The 21,102-nt window shown below is 40.9% G+C and overlaps 2 protein-coding genes across 2 annotated transcripts; one reads left to right on the top strand and one right to left on the bottom strand.

The window, feature by feature from the left end:
• Nucleotides 1-1,195: 1,195 nt before the first annotated feature.
• sprb (sepiapterin reductase b) lies at nucleotides 1,196-5,381 on the bottom strand. Its single transcript, XM_020932349.2, has 4 exons — nucleotides 5,218-5,381; nucleotides 3,955-4,183; nucleotides 2,752-3,039; nucleotides 1,196-1,350 (listed from the first exon to the last, which is right to left on the bottom strand). Exons 1-4 carry the CDS (start codon nucleotides 5,305-5,307, stop codon nucleotides 1,196-1,198), a joined length of 762 nt encoding a protein of 253 aa, XP_020788008.1. The 5' UTR covers nucleotides 5,308-5,381.
• A 6,302-nt stretch (nucleotides 5,382-11,683) lies between these two features.
• Nucleotides 11,684-20,874, top strand: lzts3b (leucine zipper, putative tumor suppressor family member 3b). Its single transcript, XM_055161759.1, has 7 exons — nucleotides 11,684-11,924; nucleotides 13,268-13,723; nucleotides 15,165-15,332; nucleotides 15,917-16,045; nucleotides 16,696-16,887; nucleotides 17,399-17,629; nucleotides 18,539-20,874. Exons 1-7 carry the CDS (start codon nucleotides 11,691-11,693, stop codon nucleotides 19,520-19,522), a joined length of 2,394 nt encoding a protein of 797 aa, XP_055017734.1. The 5' UTR covers nucleotides 11,684-11,690; the 3' UTR covers nucleotides 19,523-20,874.
• Nucleotides 20,875-21,102: the final 228 nt, after the last annotated feature.

The following is a 21,102-nucleotide window of genomic DNA, read 5'->3' as shown; positions in this document are numbered from 1 at the left end:
TGAACCTTGCAGAACACCTCATGCAATAATTTCTCACTGATCAAAAATATGTAACATTTTCTGAGCCAGGCAATCTAGTGCCTCCGATCTATTTCATTTCTCTTCAGTGACTAGGTCAGGTATTGTAATACATTCGACGGTTTGCAAGAACCCCGGAAGTTGTAGACCATGCAATGGCCAATTAGCAATGAGCTGTGAAGCCATGATGTCAAACTCAAGCGCCTGTCTGGGTCCCTTTTGTGGTAAAACACAACAGTAAACAAAGCGGTCGAGATGGATGTAGACGAAGTCAGACATTCTGTGTTGGCAACGATTCCCGAGATCAAGGATTTAAAGCCAGAACAAAAAGAATGTTTGGTGAATTTTATTAAGGGGAAAGACGTTATTGCCCTTCTTCCTATGGGATTTGGTGTATTACATACATCACAACCAAACAGCAGTGATTAGTTAAACAAAAAAGTACCCGCCTACCGTTGAGCAAACAAATCCTAATGCTGTGAGGTCAGATGGTTTCCACGAAATGAAACCGGCTGATGAATCAGGCTAACATTTTCCTTCTGGTCTAGTAGAAAAATATGAATGGGAATAAACATTGACACAATTTAAACTCCATGCATGTTTATTACAGAAGTATTAGTCTTACATGACATTATCGGATACAATATTTGATCTAATACATTATCAATATAAAACTGCACTTTTTCCATTATATATATCAACAATACTGTAATATATTATAACATATACATAATAAATAATATGATCATTTAATTTAAAGGACCCATTTTACGCTGTCATCACAAACGTACATGGAGTTGTGTTTTGTTTCATTTACATGTTTAACACAAAAATTCTGCATGTTTAGGCTTCTCTCAAACAGAAAACACTCTGTTCCAACTTGTGATGTTATGTGGTAATACAGGAGTTGTTCCATTGTGTTTTAAACTCCACACACTGCTAGAATCATTTGGTTAATTTAACAAAAGCTAAAGGGTAGCTGTTAACTTGTAAACTACCGCTTGGTGAACAGAGCATTTTGAGCTTTCAAGGTGTAGACAGACTAATAATAAAAGGTAGCAACATTTTAACATGACTTAAAGTCTAGGACATTCACTAATGTGCTAATCATTCATAAATTATTGTCTTTCAGAAGTTCTTTCCCATCCCACATCTCAAAACAACAATGTATTTTTTGTCACTGATCAAAAAAGTCCACGTGTGCTCCAGAAGGAAAGTTACTGTCCAGAACCAGATTCAGAAGTTTAGCTCCAGGTTTTTGGCAAGGCAGCAAGTCATGACTGACACCCGTCTTTCTGAAGATCTCCTCCTGCATCTCTGTGTCCATGGGTCCTGGGACACAAAAGAGGAACATCATTTAGTGGGTTTCAGTTGAAATTACTCATACTCATTACTCACTCATATCAAGCTTGCAATTTAAATGGACTCAGAAAGAAAATCACAATTCTGCAGTTTTGGAAGCAATATTATTTCCTCCACAAACAACTAAATGCTGAGTCTTATTTTTCATAAAAACTGCCATTGAAATGTGATTCTTGTAGTAGTTTGTCAGTTCTTATTTTCAATCTTTCAGTCTTTCATTTCTCTTGTACACGTTGAACAGAATCTCATTATCAAAGCATAAATCGCAAATGCTTGTCAGTGCTTGTGTTTTGTTTCATTCACACATGTTTGAGTAACCCTTCATTCTTAGTCTGTCTACATCTCCAAAGCTCAAAATGCTCTGTTCCACCCAATGGTATAGTGACCTGTTTTAGTCCTGGTTCATTTCTGGTCCCTTCATGTTGCAGGTCTCTATAGGACAGTACTGCAGATATCATGAGCCTATGCAGATTATTTTCACCATTGCCAAAAGCTCTGCTTTGACATTTAAGATTAAGTTGTAGCCTGTCATTTTGAGCTCAGTGTGAACATGTGTGAATGAAACAAAACATAACTCCAGGTATGTTTGTGACTAGAAAACAACATTATGTGACAATAGCCCCACGGGTGGGCTCTGCCACTTGGGTGCAGTGTCCATCCTCTTGCCCTCTGACCTTGCCCTCTGACTTCGCCCTCTGACCTCGCTCTCTGACCTCGCGCTCTTACTTCCAGTTTCCCGTTGTTGACGCGGCTTGTGTGTGTGCGTGTGTGTGTGTGCGTGTGTGTGTGTGTGTGTGTGGCGTAACATCGGACCTTCAAAACTATCGCTTAGTTGTACAATTGGGGGAATGTGCATTTTACTTTATAGATATTGAACCATGGAGTTGAGTGCACTGTCGCCACCTTGCCTTTCTTTCTGTGTACTTGTGTTTTCCGGAGATTTGAGCTCAGACTGGATTTACATCTTTGGAACCAAAAGTCATTCAGTGAACTGTAAACCGAATTGTCCTAACACCTGAAAACATTACTGTCACAATGAACAAATTTACGGAAAATGTATAAATAAACTGTATACTTTTGATACATGCGAATTATGCCTCTGTTCATCAACAACGAACCTATGTGCCATTTTTATATTAACTGGTCCTGGGCCAATTCCCAGGTGGCATTGTTGTTTGTTTGTTTTTTCCTTTATGATGACTTATGTTACTGTAATTGTTAATTATTGGTTCAGCCAGTAGTTACAAGATCTCAAGGTAGACCCACTCGCACATCGCCACATTTATAACATGATTAAATTGCGTAACTTGGGCCCTTTAAATGATCTTGGGCAACTATCAGATTAAAAAACAAACAGCATAAATAGTTTACCTGGAGAATAGCTGAGCACTTTAACATCTGTTTCTTCTGTGGCCAATACTTTGAACATCATATCTCGGGCAGCTTTGGCGGTACAGTACAGGACCCAGCGTGGGAGCGGTTTATGAGCAAACACAGACGAGACATTGACCACAGTCCTCCTCAGGTTTGGTCTTTTGGGGAACGCCTGCAGAACCCCAGCGGTCAGAGCCAGAGCCGAACTGATGTTAAAGGAAATGTAGGCATTCACTTCAGCTGGGTCAGTGAAGCTGGAGAACTGGGAGATGGCACCTAAAGAGGCTACAAAAAAAAAAAAAGAACATTTAAGGTGCCCTATGCAACTTAATGCTTGTCTCAGTGGAAATGTTATTGCTTTGTGTAATGGAGTTAAAAATGCACATGTTACTATTTCCTGGTTGTAGTTTATGTTTAATTATCATTTGTGAATTTTATGATTTTGATGTGCGTGCTGCTCCTGCATGTATTTTGTTTTGGTAGTTCAACTTCCCCGCTCAGTAGCACATTGGAGACTGCCGAGGGGAGCCAGTGCCTGATATGTGGAGACACATTAACTGAATATTTGTCACAGGAATAAAGCGGACTGACTCTACACTGTGTCCTGTCTTTCGTATACTGCCTAACGAAGACTTTGCAGCCGTTACATTTGCCTCAAACGTCCCGGAGTATTACAACAAACTTAATTCAATTGCAACTTTTTTATTGCAAGAAAGCACCTTGAAACACATGCATTCTTCTTGCCAGCGGTATCACTCCTCCACAGATCTGAACTGCAACTTTCAGCCATGTTATAATGTTGTTGCCTCCTCAAAAACACATGTTTGAGTTACCCTTTATTATAAGTCTGTCTACATCTCCAAAGGTCAAAATACTCTGTTCCATCTTGTGATAAAGTGGTAATTTTCAAGTTAACACCTTTGTTCAGTACATAGTGGCACTTCCAAATCATTCAAATCATTTAATGAAGGTGTAGAGAGTTTAAAAACACAGTGGAGCACTTCCTGTATTACCAAATGACATTACAAGGTGGAGTGTTTTCCATTTCAGAGGAGAACTCAGCCTCAATATGCAGGTTTCTGTGGTAAACGTGTAAATGACACTAAACACAACTCCAGGTATGTTTTTGATGTGGAAACAACATGACAACATAGACCAGAAATTAAAATCAGATTCGTAATGAGGAATGTAAAAACTCACCAGCATTATTAATGACAAGCACGTGATTGAAGTCATTCACATTTCCTCTTGTTGCAGCCTGCAGTGTCGTGGCCACCCCCTCTGTGGTGCTCAGATCTGCTGCTACACAGTGGACCACCAGACCCCGAGGAACAGTCAGGTTTTCCAGTTCTGTTTTCAACTCTTCAAGCAGTAGAGCACTCCGAGCCACCAATAAGACTCTAGAGCCAGCCTGGAGAATATGTGGAACCTAAAAGAGAACAGACAGTGTTAAAAATATGTAAAAAATATATTTTTTTCTGGGCAATATATATAATCACTACAATAAAAACAAAATCGTTATAAGCTACTGAAGTTTAAAATTGAGCAGGTTGTATCATATATGATTTTTAAAAACTGTTTCAGAGCTACAAATACAGTTTATTTAAGTAAACATTCAAATCCTGTGTGTTATTTTCCAACAAAGGTATATGATATTTTTGTACTTGAGTTTTTGAGTAACCATTGAGATGTTGGAGCAGAGTTGGGACCAAGTTGTTGTTTTGCAAGTCTCAAGTCTCAAGTCTTTGCCCTCAAGTCTGAGTCAAGTTCCAAGTCAAATATAAGCAAGTCCAAGTCGAATCTCGAGTCACTGGTCCATAAGTCCAAGTCAAGTCCAAGTCGTCTGCTTTGAGCTTCAAGTCGTTTCCAGTCTTTAAACCAAAATACCAAATGTAACTTAGATTTTTTTCAATTTATATGAATTTAAACTCAATTGTACTTAAAAAAAAAACATAGTATTTTTATATATGATAATTTAGAGTATTTAAGAGTTGTAGAAATGTAATTTTTTTTCTTTTTAAATGTTTTGACAAGATTTTAGAGTGAATCATTACAGTCAGAATAGAAAGAATTCTGATTTAAAAGTGCTTCTCAAGTCTTCTCAAGTCACAGGCCTCAAGTCTGAGTCAAGTCCCAAGTCTTACTCCATTTTATCAAGTCAAGTCTCAAGTCCTAAAAATAGTAACTCAAGTCTGACTTGAGTCTAAGTTACAAGTCCCCAGCTCTGCCTTGGAGACAAACACATGGTGTCACCAGGTCTTAGTTACAGTTCAGATCTGTGGATAGGCAGGCTGGCTCACAGTAAAAAGACATTTTTTGACCAACACAAATTTCTTTAATTGCCTAAATGGAAGATAGACACATTTAATGCCATACTGTAATATTACATAGAGTGCGCAGGTAGCAGACCCTCCATCAAAAAAGTGACATTGTGCAGCTTTAAATATATTAAATTCTACTTACCTGCTGTGCCAGACTCCGTCCAAACCCTTTCGAAGCTCCAGTGATGATACACAAGCATCGACCCAGATTTTTTGAGTTGAAATCACACATCTTAAAAATGGTGGTTTAATAAAATGCTTCAAAAATGTAAAAAGCTATAGACAAAAAATACATGCAGTGAGGGGACACACACAAGAGTCTGAGTGAGACGCCTTTTATACAAGAAACTATCCAGCAGAACTAATGAATGTCACATACAGTAAGAGCATCTTTTTGTCCAAAGCTTTTCTCTAGCCCTGAAGGTAAGTACGTGGAATGCGTCACAATACTGCCTCCCCGTGGACAGATATAGTAATATAATTGTCTCCACTTCTCAGAAAACAACATCATCGATTGCAAACTTTTTTTGCGTTATTATTTTTTTATTTAAATGTATAGTTTTAGCCTTCCTCCATTCAAATATCACACACCATGGTCACCAAATTGCATAGGCCTATTTACAGCCAAGAACAGGCCTACCTATTCTGAACAACTTCAAAAGGAGTCGAATCAGGTTAAGTGTAGGAGGTACAGTGTATGCAAAGTTGACTTTTTAAGCCTCGTACCTCTGCTGCCCTCTGCTGGTCATTTGATTACTTATGCCCAAACTAATGAAAACTCAAAAACAATGTGATACTGATCGTGTTTTGTTTAACTCCTCGTTTTATCACGTTTCACCAGCAAATTCTCCAGCCCATGTGCGTCCATACACAAGTCTATATGTTGTGATTCACGTTGTAATTCATGAAGCTCCTCTGTTTTTAAAGTCCATACAACTTCACAGGATTCCTTTTCAATAGACACATCCATGATAATTAGGGTGTTGGGTATTTCCAAGACACTAGTCCATATTATTTTATTATCTAGCCTACGGGAAAGAGGCTGTAAGGCAAAGTCCAAAGTACTTTCAATTTTAAAAGACCTTGGTAGACATTACAGTGCTGCAGGTATTTGGATATTTTTATTTTATTATTTTTGATCATTTGATTAGACTAATATTCATTATTTTTGACTTTTTATAGCCAGACAGTTGTGTGTCTTACTCAAAAAATGTGAATGGATCAGATTTTCAAAGTCCGAAACTGGGACACCTCCGGGTTGGTCGTGGTTGGTAATAATAAAATGCGCAATTAAAGAAAATTGTTATGCTCTTGGTCCGTTCATGACTTATTCACGATAACATGCGAGTCAGTATAGTCATTTTTTCTTTGTGTTTTTCGTAATTTTATCTAAACAAAAATCTAAAACAAAAAACTAGACAATTTAGGCCTCTCTTTACTATTGGCAGGTATCAAATTAGTCAAAAATAGGGACACCATGGGACATTTCTTGTATCAAACTGAGGCAAATCACTGGTTTTGGATAAATTCACTGAGACAGAGGACACAGGGCTCAAAACTGGGACTATCCTGGGTAAACTCTAATCTTACATGCAGTTTGTTGTTTTGTTTCATCTCGGATTTGTACCTCGCAAGTCATTTCGAAATTGTGAGTATGGCTTTGTACTTTTACGCTTGGGTCACTAAACAGATTCATGCTTGCCGTCCTTAGGGTGACCAGAATTTCAAAATAAAACAAAAAACCGGGAAATCCCTGGCTTGTGGTGGTTGTCAATAGTAAAATTGTGAAAGGGGTGCGTAATTGTTAAACACTGTTATGCACTCGGCACTAATGTGAGTCAGTATAGTCACATTTTCTTTGTGTTTTAGTCATTTTTAAGCAGCTTTTCTGTATTTTACCTAAACAAATGACAATATATGTTTCTCTTTACTGTTGGCAGGTATCAGATTGGTCAAAAATAGTGACACCTGGGACATTCTTGTACATTCTTGTACAAAACTGGGACAAATTATTGGTTTTGGATAAATCCACTGGGACAGGAGACACAGGGCTCAAAACTGGGACTGTCCCGGGTAAACAGGGACGTCTGGTCACCTTAGCCGTCCTTGATCCACGTAGCCTTGCGCAATGTAACCCCAAGTAGAGTCACTTCACTGGCTTCCCCCTCGTGGGCCACCACCGCTGTAACTATTCCCGGTCCAGTACTCACGCGCGGCTTTTCCCACAGGAGCGCGCCAGAGCTGAGTCTAAAGGGGGCGGGGACAGTAGTGGGTGTGTGTCTCTCAGCTGATGCGCGTATCAGCCGACTCCATCATCAGCATCCGACGCTCCTGACAGCGATCGAAGACAACATCCCCTAATATTAGCGCCCCACGGACCACGGCGCGTCACGTCCACGACACGACGAGCGCGAGGAGACAGCCAAGTGTATTTTGGTGGCTGCCATCTTACCGAGCGCCCAGCTGCAAAAACAGTGAGTAGTCTTTGATGATGGACAGCGGAGATGCTACAGTCGGTAAATCAAAGCAACTGCATGATTCGTCGTCAATGTCAATGAGGCTTTTAGAGGGAAAATGTCATGTTTTTTTTTACCCTGTTACGCGTTTTGTGTCGTTGGTGCGTCGCGTTCGGTCGTGGGCCTAGTGCCAGGAGGTAATTGTTTGGGAGCGCAGTGGATTCAAGGCTTGATGCGGGTGCTGCCAAAGCCGCCCTTGCCGAACGAGGATGCAGAGAAAAGGGAGAGAGCCAGCAGTCGTGAGGGGAGGGGACTCGGGCTCAGCAGCACAGACAAACTGGAGCACTGTATTTTACTACTACTGCGACCCAGGTGGAAGTAAACCTCTAGTAAATGGGATGTGGAAGGGGGCGCACCTGCTACACGCCTGCGTCCGTGTAGCCGTGCGTTTAGCCTAATTTTACGGAGGGTGCTGGGGTGTATGGTCGCCGTTCATACGACGAGTGAAGTCTTTATTCATTTACATACAGATTCAGCGGGGTCTCATGTGCAAAAATCTGCATACAGCGTCGAGGCAGAGCGGGCAGTCTAGAGAAATGGTGTCTGTGCGTTATCCTATGTGATCCACTGAAGTAGGATCACGCTCAATGTTATTTTTATGGCATTGCTGTTTCAATACTCGTTTTCCGAGCCTGGTTTTACATCAACTGGCCTATAAGCTATGGGCCTATAAGAATCTGCCTTAAAACTATTCCCAATCGGGCCTATGCATTCCTGATTGTGTGCAATAGGCATGTTTATAAGAATCATTTGTGAACATACAAGGCCCATGTTTCCCCGTTTGCCATGCACTTGTTGGATGCTGAAATTGTTTTGTTGTGATGGTGAAACTGTCCACCCATGACCAGTTTAAAGTTACAGCCTCATTTACAGGCCATTTAAAGAATTTTAGGCTACAGTATGGGCCTATAAACAATTTTATATACTTGTGTAAAACCTAGGGTATGGATGGGTGAATAGCACTGGTGTTGGGCATTTTGGAAGCACGTGCTGTTTTGCTTATTATTATTATTGGACATTTTTCAACATTTGACTTGATTCCATCTGAGTATTCACTTAAAGGCCCTATGTTATGAAAAATATACTCTTGTGAGCTTTAAGTCATGTTATAATGCTGCTGCCTCCTCAAAAACAGACCTGGAGTTGTGTTTTCTTTCATTCATACATGTTTGAGTAATCGTTTATTATTAGTCTGTCTACATCTCCAAAACTCACAAATGCTCTGTTCCACCTTATGATGTCATGTAGTGGTAGTTTTCAATTTAACAGCTACCTTTTATTTTTATATTACCTTTTTTCAGAAGAGACTGGTAATTTCTAGCCTGATTCATTAGTCGGTTTCACTTCGTAGAAACCGTCTGACCTTATAGCATTAGAATTAGTTCACTTGACGGTAGGCGGGTACTTTTTTTAAATTTAACCAATCGCTGCTATTTGGTCGTGACATATGTAATATGCCGCTAACAGGGTTAACCGGTATATTAAGTTTTTCCCAAATCCTATAGGAAGAACGGCAATAACGGTTTTCCCCTTGATAAAATTCACAGAAAATTGTCTTTGTTCCGTCTTTTAATCCTCGATCTCAGGAACTGTTGCCAACACAGAATGTATGACTCTTCGCTTATTGGCTGGTGCTCGGTTTTGCAGTTTTTGTGAACCGTCTAGTGTAGTCTGATTCCTGACCTAGTCGCTGGAGAGAAATTAAACTGAGCGGAGGTACTAGGTAGCACCAGCCTAGTTAGGTAATTTCAGGGCTGACATGATTCAAATGATACTAGTGAAGGTGTATGGAGTTTAAAAACACAGTGGAGCACTTCTTCTATTACCTGACACATGATATAAGTACCAGTACATGACATCACAAGGTGGAAAAGGATGTTTTCAGTTTCAGAGAAGAAGCTGGTCTAAATATGCAGGGTTTTGTGCATTAAACATGTGTGAATGAAACAAAACACAACTCCAAGTCTGTTTGTGATGAGGAAACAACATTATATCATAGATTAGAAAATAGCCTAGTATGGACCCTTGACACATGGGCACAAAACAGGGAAAGGTGAACAAAAGGAAATAGAAACATAGCCTATTAATGTGTATGTCACAGCTTTTCTAAGGCACATGTCATATGTTTCCACAAAACATTTCATGACATTTTCATTATCATAATTTGAGTTACCATAATCAGATTGATAATGAGAAGAAGACCTGAAGTTTGGTCAACAGCCTTCATGTTTAAATGTAGGCATATAATAATTCTACAGTAGAGACAACTTGTTATGAAAAAAAAAAAGTTACACGCCAATTTACTTCCATTAATGTCAGTGTGTTAAGAAAATCATGAGAGATGTTATGTGGTGTCCAAAAATAATTATTTTGTGGTGATGAAAAGTGCATATTGACAGCCTGTGTACTGCCAGCTGTGTGACCTATGGCCTATTCAAATGAAATATCTTACAGAGTTTGACAGCAAAATGAAGTCTTCTAATGTTGTTGATATAACAAGAAAATGAAAAACTTTGCTTCACTTTGACATTTCAGTTCAACAGAGGCAAAAACACTGTAATGGTCGTCTTAGATTGGTTTAATTGCACTGATCCAGAAGTCTAAACTAGGACAGAGCCAGAACTGAATCAGGACTGAACCAAGACTAAACTAGAACTAAACCAGGACTAAACTAGGACTAAACCAGGACTGAACCAGGACTAAACCAGGACTGAACCAGGACTAAACTAGGACTGAACCAACACTAAACTAGGACTGAACCAGGACTAAATCAGGATTAAATCCAGACTGAACCAGGACTAAATCAACACTGAACCAGGACTGAACCAGGACTAATCCAGGACTGAACCAGGACTAAATCAGGACTGAACCAGGACTAAATCAGGACTGAACCGGGACTAAATCAGGACTGAACCGGGACTAATCCAGGACTGAACCAGGACTGAACCAGGACTAAACAAGGACTGATTCTGGACTAAACCAGGACTGAATCAGGACAAAACCGGGACTAAATCAAGACAGAACCAGGTCTGAACCAGGACTAAACCAGGACTAAATCAGGATTAAACCAGGACTAAACTAGGACAAAACCAGGACTGAACTAGGACTTAACCAGGACTGACCAGGTCTGAACCATGTTTTCTGCTACAACATGTTCATATCATGAGAATTCTTTCAAACTGATGAGGACCAACAATTACATAAACGTATAAAGTGCTGGCCTGGTTGTGCACATGTACCAGAGCGACCTCTAGATTCTCTAGTTTGCACCTGAGTAGGAGGTTCTCACTGCCCTGTCTGTGGGCGGGACTCCTCTGCATTAACTCTTGTATAACTACATCTTTATGCAACAACATTTTGGTTTAACTGCTTTCGTTGTTTCTCTGTGTTCCTCTAGTGAGTGTGCCTCCACTGCCTGCATTAGGTTGTAATGCCCCACGCCAAATGCATGTGTGACCCTCCCCAAACCTGACTCCTTGCCTCTTGCCCCTGACTGTACCCCACTATGGGCAGTGTTGGTAGTGGGGTGGCAGGGGAGCAGGAGTTTGCCATGAAGTCAGTGGGCACGAGGACCACCCTGCCCCGAGCCCCGCCCCTGTCTCGCCGTTGCCCCGCCGACCGAAGCTGCAGCGCCGAGAGACTCCCGCGGCTCCCGGCGAATATCTCGGACGGGACGGCATCGAGCGACGAGAGAGGCAGCGTTAGCATCGGCACGGCAACCTGTACGGGCACGGACCGCCCCACCGAAACGGCCTCCACCACTAACACAGAATGTACCATGGCTGTAGCCTCCAATAACAACCAGCTGGACTGTGGCCCCACCAGGAGGGAGTGGCAGAGGGAGAGGGGCAGGGACAGAGACAGGGACAGGGACTGGGACAGGGAGAGGTTGGAACGCGAACGAGAGCGAGAGAGGAACCGCGAGAGAGAGAGAGAACGCGTGGAGAGGGAGAGACTGGAGAGAGAGCGAGAGAGAGAAAGAGAAAGAGCCAGAGAGAGGGAGAGGGAAAGGATCGAGCGGGAGAAGATTGAACGAGAGAGGGAGCGGGAGAGGGAGAGAGAGAGAGAGCGGGAGAGGGAGAGGATTGAGAATGAGAGGATGGAGAGAGAGAGGGAAAGAGAGAGGGAGAGAGAGATGCAGGCAGCAGCAGCAGCAGCTTTAGACGTTTGTGGGAACATAGTGGGGAGAGGGGCACCGGACAAGAGACAAGAAGTCATGATAAACCAGCACCAACACAGGGAGATGGCTTCTGCTCGCAACGATGGCGACAGCAACCAAGCAAGCGGACACAACCCACCCAAGATCATGCCCGTGTCCGGAAAGCTAGAGCAGGTACAGGTATAGCAACTTTCAATACTTCTACCAGGGGCGTGTGGGCAGGGCAAGAGAGTCAGATGTGACTTTGAACCATTTTTAGGATGGTCTCAACAAATTTGTCTTTTGAAAACTTCCTGTTTAGTTTATGGTTTCAGAAAAAAACTAAACTTTTTTTCAGAAGACTTTAAAGAGTTAAATTTTCTTTTGCTTTGGAGCCTAGCTGGACGACTGAGGGATTACGCAGACACCTTTTTAACACAAATAAACCAAAAAACTTTCACTTTAAAAGTGCATTGTGTAACTTTTCTGGTGGAGGGTCTGTCAGAAGCTTTTGTTGTTTTGATGTTATTCCTTTGTCTGGAATTTTTCACGTTAAAACATTCAAAATTTCTTTCCTCATGGAGACCAAACCAGGCCAAGTTACAAGTCAGATCTGTGGAGAGAATGCCTGTTTTTCTAGGCATTTTTGAGCTGTAAAACCACCTGTAACTGAATAAACATAAAGTTGAGCTGTTTAATGTCCTACTGTGGAACATTCCAGGTGGAGCAATGACATAACCATAGTAACAAGCAGGTGACAGACCTCCAACCAAAAAGTTAGTGCACCTTTAAAACGTAAATAAACACACACATACATACCGAAACTAAATAAAATTCAGTATATATGTGATTCCCAAATTAGAATCTTTTTTTGTCAAATGAGTCATGTCTTCACCCAGCACATGTTATTTTTGTACATAGTTTGTATTCAGCTTTATTCATGATCAAACATGATTTTACGCCATTATCACTTCATTATAAAACCAGGTGCCTATGAATTATTCTATGTGATCCATTGAAGTAGGCTTATTATTGGTGTTATTTGTGGCATTGTTGTTTCAATAGACTATTTCTGAGCCTACTTCATTAAAAACCAACAACAAAAACAGGTTATAGAAGATATGTATATTACTTTGTGTTTCGTAATATAATGTTTATAACTATTGAGTTCAACAGTCTGGTTCTACAAGTAAATTTTCCATAAAATTTTCTCATAGACTTTTCAAATAATTGTAATATTATGACTTTAATGACACAGCGGATGCTAACCTGACTCATGGTAATGAATTCAAGATTTTAAATGATTAGTTATCATGTAGCTGATTATGTGTGAGCAAGCTTTCAAACTTTTAATATTATAAATTTTCCCTTAATGCCTATGGGAAAAATGAATGGAAAATTTACTTCCGGAACTAGAGGATGGGTGATCATTGTTGCGCTCCGTAGGGATTGGAACAATTTACCTGGGTCTGTGTATTTGTGAAATGATTCAGTGTCTATGTATTTTTCACACTGTAATCTCAACCTTTTTTTGACAGGCAATGCAGAGCAACTCGGGCCTGGTGCGTCCTTCTGCCTTCAAACCCGTGGTCCCCAAAAGCTTCCACTCGATGCAGAACCTGGTGGGACAGGCCGGAGGAGCGGGGGGAGAGGGGAAGTGTGAGGCCAGAGGGGAGGGTTACAGCGAGGGCCGGAGCAGGAGAGCCAGAGACGCAGAGGCCGGGGAGGTCCCAGAAGCGCTGCTGCTGGACCAGGACAGTCCAGTGAGGGTGGCGCGAGGAGAGGGGGCGGGCAACAACAATGAGGTGGTCCAAGGAATGTCCGACTCTGGGAGGAACTCTCTGACCAGCCTGCCCACCTACGCCGGGTCAGGGTCAGGACATGGACCCCCCGCTGTTTTGGGACCCCTGAGTGCGTCCACCAGCCACATCAACAGACTGGGCATGGTGGGGGCAGCGGCCGGCCTCGATAAGCTGGACAAGCCTGGGTATCAGGTGAGCAACCCAAAACATGTACAGTGAAGTATAGGCTAATCCTTCAGCTACACTACCAGTCAAAAGTTTGGGCACACTTTTTGATTCATATTTTCATTATTATTTACACCAAAACTATGAATGGACACATGGAATAACTCTGAACATGTTTTAGATTAAAAATATTAAAAATAGCAACCCTTGCTGTAAACCCTGGTTTGCACTTTTGACGTTTCTTGACCAGGACACGGCACAGCTGTTAAGTGAGAACTATTTTTAGGAGACTTCATCATGAAGCTCATCAAGAGAAATTCATGGGGTTCTTGTATTTACTTATCAGTTCATATTTCAGTCTTCTCTCAAATGTTAAAGGGACAGTTTGGAATTTTGGACATAGGACCTAATTTCCTAGTGAGCTAGAGTGTTGGAGACGTGTGGAGACACTTTTTTAAATATTTCATCCAGTCCCTGTATTTGCAGAGGTCACTGGTGCTAGGCTAACGCATGTCAACGGCTATAGTTATCCTGCCACTAAAAACAGTCTTACCCACTCCACAAAGCACTCGAAGCAAAACTATTATTACGCCAAACTGTCGATGTAAATGTTTGTGTCAATAGAATAATTTTAGAAGCAAAACCAATCTCTGAGCAACAGCAGCGAGTTGTACTTCCTGATAGAAAGCTTGGCAGCGGTGGACTGATATATGAGAAAATAGTCCCTCAGCATGCGCGTACAGTTCATGCAATGCAAGGTTAGATTTATTTCAAACATTATTCTATCAACACAGACATTTACATTGATAGCCTGGCATAGACTTACTTCAGGAGCTTTGTGGAGTGGGTTTTTAGTGGCAGGATAACTATGGCCGTTGACATGCTCTAGCCTAGCATCAGCGACCTCTGCAAATACAAGGACTGGATGAATTTTTTTTCAATTAATGTCTCCTAGAGTTGTTTATTATGTCCACACTGAACAAAATCCAACTTTCTAAACATGATCGCAATTGCAATAGTAGAAAAATTTCCATTTCACTTTTTTATGTGCAACCCTACTCTTATCATCAAGATATGGAGATGGACAATAGTCAATAGTGAGTGGACAATAGTTGAAGGATGGATCAAATGTATAGAGGGAGAATTTCTCTAACAAACTGATTAATTTATGCATAAAAAGAACCGTGCTTCAAAGCCTTTTCAGGCCTATCATGAGAAAAAAAAACATTCCAAGTTATATACAAAGCTGCTGGCTCATTTGTTTGTTTGGTCTCCATGTCACAGTCTAGTTAGTTACTATTTGGCTTAGTTACTTACTATTGACTTTGCATGATTCATTGTGGTCTTAACTCTGACACACTCAATACATTTTCTCTTGAAACTGCTCAGTCCACTTTGAGAAATTCATTACCACACAATGAAAAAAGATATTTGTCAGAAAATGTTACCGTAAGTGTGTGTCTTGCAGAACGGCCTCAGTGCGTCGGACAGCGGGCGCTCCTCTTCAGGTAAAAGCTCGTCGTCCTATCAGAGGCTGAGTCACCTGAGTGATGCTCCCGCCCCTCTACGCCCGTCCCCGTCCTCCGATGACATCATCCAAGACCTGGAGGACCGTCTGTGGGAGAAGGAGCAAGAGGTCAGAACCACACAACTGTAATATTAACATGAACTACCCAAAAAGAGCACTATGAACACTGACTGCTACTTTAATATAGTACAATATTTATGAGTATTGCATTACCAAACTGTGATCTTTATACAAATTATTTTCTGCAAATAACACATTGAAAAGAGGTTGCTCAATATGTTTATGTATGAAATTGTTATTCATATTTAAAACATCACTAAAATGTAGAATAAACTGTAGTAGCCATTTGAAGAGAATTAAAGAGAAGAGGCGTAATCTTGGAGTTTGAAAGCAGGAGAAGTTTACTCGCCATCAGTACAGGACCCAGCACCTGGAGATATGAGCCCTCATTGAGATTGTATTGTCGAGTCTAGTCCAGTCCTGTCTGGCTATGCTCCTGTTGTAGGGAGTATTATACCTCTGATGACGTAGGCCACTTACGCTTTCATATAATACTTTTTTTTTTTTAAAGCTCATTCACTTTACACTGTGGAACAAATGTGAGCAAGAGTAATAACATTTCACAATATTCTTATTAATTTTGTGTCTCCTCTCATTACAAAGCTTCATTTATTTTTTGTAATATTTAAAAGGTGCAGCACATGCGTCGTAATCTGGACCAGAGCGAAGCGGCCATTATCCAGGTGTTTGAGGAAAAGCAGCGCGTTTGGGAGCGACAGATGGACGAGCTCAGACAAAACTACGCCTCTCGTCTGCAGCAGGTCAGAACAACTTAGTGTCCTCAAAGCAACAATCAGAACCTATACAGTGATACAGTGACTTTCTGTAATTTTGATGGTGTTGGTTGCTTCTGTGGTCTGTCTTGTAAAAGAGATTCTGTATCTTAATGGGATAGGTAGAATTTGTATGACTTTCTCTAAATATTTCCTAAGCTTTACTCAATTGAGAGAGAGATACTTTATTGATCCCAAGGGAAATTCAAGTTTTTGTGTCTTCGGATTTGAAATAAGAATGTTAAAACAGAATGTAGATTTTATTTATCACTATCAACAATTAATTACAACAAGATTTACGTTGTAGTTGTTTGTTTACATTTTGTATTTTGGAATTCAGTCCAACTATCCAGTCAGAAACCATAACGTACATTCATACAACATCCTCTTTTGGGTTGACAGATTGTATAAAATATGTTGTAATGTTATGTAAAAACATTTAATAGGTCTCTATGATTAGAACATATTTGTTACAGTTGCTATATATTAATTTCAATCTTGTTTAAATGTATAAAACCAAGAAAAATTATTTGGATACTTGGATAATGTCTTACTATCTTTCTATTTCCCATTATTTTAACCTGAGCACTAGTATTATAATGGTTTGTAATGTAATATGTACTGTGTATTTTGTGTAGGTGACAAGGCGTGCCCAGCGCTCCCAGACCGCTCTACAGGCTCAGATCGGCAGACTGTCCCAGGACAAGCGGCGTCTACAGGAGGAGATGGCTGCTTTGCTTGCCCAGAGAGAGGAGCTGGAGAGAAAGTGTCTGGACTATAGAAAAGAACAAGCTGACATCCTGCCCCGGCTGGAGGAGACCAAGTGGGAGGTACATTTAGAGAAGTGGTTACCAAATTTTTTGGTTTTATTTTATTCATATTAAAGTGTGCTTCGTATTAATTCTGGGAGATAAAAAAATAAGACTTTAGCCAAATTTTTTTTTCTCAAATCTTTCTTTGTGTACACCCCAGTCATTTTATATTTAACTGAATCAAAGGAGTAGATCCAGGTGCTGCTGTCTCTGGGGTCAGTGAACTACACTGTGTGTAAATCTCACTGCACATTAGATCGTGCATGGTGAATTAGTGGGAACAACTCTGCTGAAATCTCTGTTGGCTTTGAGTTGTTAGCAAATGCTCACCCCCAAGGCTCACACATATGTTCACATGTAAAATATGAACATATGTGAACATACCTAAAGACTTTATTGAAATGTTTGTACTGTTGTTAAATGGATAACCCTAAGAAGGTATAGTTTCTCTTTAGTTTTTTACATTTTATCGCTACATAGTGTTGTATAATATTTGAGTTCATGCAGTGATATATTGCTGTTGTTTCAGGTGTGTCAGAAGGCAGGTGAGATCTCCCTGTTGAAGCAGCAGCTCAGAGAGAGTCAGGCAGAGGTGACCCAGAGGGCAGGGGAGATGGTGGCTCTGAGGGGCCAGCTGAAGGAGCTCAATGCCCAGCTGAGAGAGAGGGAGGAGGCCATGCTGGGCCTCAAAGACTCCTACAGCACCAAGAGCCTGGAGCTGGAGAAGTGTGAGAATGAACTGCGCAGGACTCTCTCTGAGGTATGGGGGCAGGAGTACCGGAAATGTGTACTCAAGTAAAAGTACAGTCACATGGTTAAACATGTAAGTAAGTAATGTAAACTTAAAATGTATGCATGAACAATACTACTTAAAGTACAAGTTAAAAAGTAAATTCAAAGTGGTTACCAAACTTATGGCTTATTGATTGGTGACTTGGTTTGGTTTTATGGGGTGGGGAACGATTATTAAAGAAATTTTAATTTTTTTATCTGAGAAAGGAGCAGGGTTTTTAAGATTTATCTCCCTCCTGTTCCTTTTGTTCATGCAGCAAAGACAAGGCAAAGGTTGTTGTTGTTGTTCTCTTTAAATTGATGCCAACAAAATAATAGCATGAGCAATACATAAATGAATCCAAAAAATAAAAAATAAACTTTTCACGGAATACCCATAAAAATATTCAAACAGTTGCGTCACCAACTCACTACAGCTGTGTTGGCTGGATTTTAATTTTAAAAGAGTGCCTCTGACTTTTCTAAGCTCTACTACCATTTACATTTTTACATCAGTATCAGCTCAAAATGCTCTGTTCCACCTTGTGATGTCATGAAGCAGTAGTTAACAGCCACCTCGTATCTTTTGGTCAGTAGAGATCGGCAATTCCAGTGCTGAAAATCATCCAAATTATTCTATACAATTAGTCAAGTTGTAACAGAGTGTTTTCTGCTTTCTGAACTCAGCCTAAATATGCAAGATTTGTGTGTTGAACATGTGGGAATGAAACAAAACACAACTCCAAGTATGTTTCTGATGAGGAGACAACATTATAACATAGATCAGAAAATAGGACCCATTAATGCAAAAGTGATTCACAAACCATGGATGTGCTTTTGGTGCAAACAAAATGATTATAATAATTCACAAACATATACATATATATTTCTCTTGCAGGTGTCAGTCCTCCGGGAGAAGCTGGGCGTGTTTGAAGCAGAGGTGCTGAGCTTGAAGCGAGCTCTGAGCGAAGTGAGCCGCGGCGCTGAGGTGGTCGTGAGCCCAAACTTAGCTGCTGCAGGACTGTTACCTCCCTGGGGAATGGTCCACTGCCCCCGGAACCCAAACGAGCCCCCCAACAACGCCCTGACGCCCCCTTCCGACACGCTCCTCAGCCTCCAGAGTGACGAAGCTAAGGCCCAGCGTCAGGAGGCTCAGAGACAGGAACGGCAGCAACGTGAAGAAGCACAATGGAGACAAGACCCCCACATCCCCCCGGACATGCAGGGCCGATCCGAGACTCAACTACGTCAGGACGCCCCCTTCAGGCACGAAGCGCAACTGCGTCAGGAGGCCCAGCTCCGCCACGAGGCCCAGCTCCGTCACGAGGCCCAGATAAGCCAAGAGGTGCAGCTCAGACAAGATGCTCACCAGCCCCACCGTGAGGCCAACTGGGATGAAGCAGGGGAGTTGCGGAGACAGCTGGAGCAACTACAGTCCGCGCTACGCTTAGAGAGACAACAGCGAGAACGCCAAGCTCTCAACTTTGATCAGGAGAGACACACCTGGCAGGATGAGAAAGAGAGGGTTTTGAAATATCAGGCGCAGCTTCAGTTAAGTTACGTGGAGACGCTGCAGAAGAACCAAGCATTGGAGAAACGCATGACCCAACTGGGAAGCAAATCTACAACAGCTCCCACGACAACAACCACGACCACGACGACTGCTACTACGGCGACATCCCCGACCTCCTCGAATTCGCCTCCTCCGTCTCTCACCGTGTCTCCCATGTCCCCTCAGCTGCCCCCGTCTTTGCCCGGTCCCATCTCTCTTACCCTGTCCCCGCCCTGTGAAGATCAGAAAGCCCCACCCTCCCTCCACCACCTTGCACCTCCCTGGGCAGGACCATCCCGTCTGGAGAGGATAGAGTCCACTGAAATCTAAAAAAGACATTCTCCGACCCAGTTCAAAACACAGATTACAAAGACACAAGATCTTTTCAGCCTGATATTACAACATACACTGCAAAAAGTAACATCATGCTGAATTGAAATTACATGATTTAGGAAAGTTTATCTTGATTTAAGTAAATTCACTTGACAAGTAAAATTATCTACAGATGGAACAAAACTTTTTAGAAACTACATATTTCACCTGGGTTTGCAATCCTTCAGAAATTTATTTAATAATATACTTAATTAACCGGTCGATGGTGTCTTAGTTTACCAAAGTTTGTATGAGTAATTTATTTTATTTTATTTATATCATAAGGATTTAGTTTAGGAGGACAACAGCAGAAAGGAGAAAGATTTAGGAGCGAATCCTTCGTGTGAATACAGTTTTTTGTTTTCCTTTCTGTTTAAATTGTTGCTTTCGGATGAACTCCTGAGCAGGTGTAGTGTTTTGAATGCAGTTTCTGTCAGATATAAGTCTAAAAGTTTAGCGAGTTTTGGCCACACCCCGTTTTTAGTCGACTAATCGATTGGCAGGGCATACCTTTAGTCGACCAAGAATTTCTTTAGTCAACTACAGCCTTAATTAACTTAAGAAAAAAAGATATGAAAAAACAACTCACTACACTTTAAATAAAAAACTAAATCGTGTGTTACTGGAATTATAACATGACACTTCTTCCATTGGTCCATAATTTTATCACGTCAAATCTACTCCAATCAACTAAAATGTTCTTAATTAAAGTAATTTTAACTTACCAAGATATTACTTTTTGCAGTGTATTAGGCTTAGTATATAGTAACATATTATGACAAAGTATTCCTGGACACATGAGCAGAAATTGTGAAATGTACCATTGAGTAGCTGTTACCAACAATAGGTTGAGATTCAATTTATCAAGGATTTTTCAACCTCCGAAGCAGCCTTTTGCTAAATAATTGCACATTCAACTCAATCAGTGTTTGTGAAAAATGTGCCACACTGATATATGGGGAAAAGATAATAATATTAAATGACAATGGCTTACAGTTACATGTGCACTCAAAATCTTCTCATTATTTTTTAGTTATAAGACTATTTACATGACACATTAACAGCCCCATAAGATCTGGTTATCTTATACCATGGTCAGAGAGAATATTAAGTAATTACTGTGCATTATTTTTGCATAACCACACAGGTAGTATGGGCAACGATTAATCACAGGTAAACAAATGAACTGTTACTACTACTTAAACAGAAATAATTAATGCTTTGAACATCCACAGATTTAAAAGTTGACTATTTTCAGGAGGTGGGACCATGGTATAAGTGGATTAAAAAACTAGGGGCAGTGCGTTACCATAGACCACACTTCTCCAACCAGTAGCTCGGGAGCTACCAGTAGCTCGGGAGCTACCAGTAGCTCGCCAAGGGATTTTTGAATTATACATATTGCTTTGAATAAGTAAAATTTGATTGATTAAATGCCTATTTCCATTGTAAATGTATATTTTTTATGCCTAACTTTGTGAACTAAAAACTGGATAATGGTTTATATTTTATAGGCCTCTAACTGTGTGAGACTTACC

Source organism: Boleophthalmus pectinirostris, unplaced genomic scaffold (assembly GCF_026225935.1).
Source record: "Boleophthalmus pectinirostris isolate CB_2022bp ecotype Guang Dong unplaced genomic scaffold, ASM2622593v1 HiC_scaffold_4, whole genome shotgun sequence".
Lineage (NCBI taxonomy): Eukaryota > Metazoa > Chordata > Actinopteri > Gobiiformes > Gobiidae > Boleophthalmus > Boleophthalmus pectinirostris.
The sequence above is the reverse complement of the archived record's forward strand: the minus strand, read 5'-3'. Positions and strand labels throughout refer to the sequence as shown.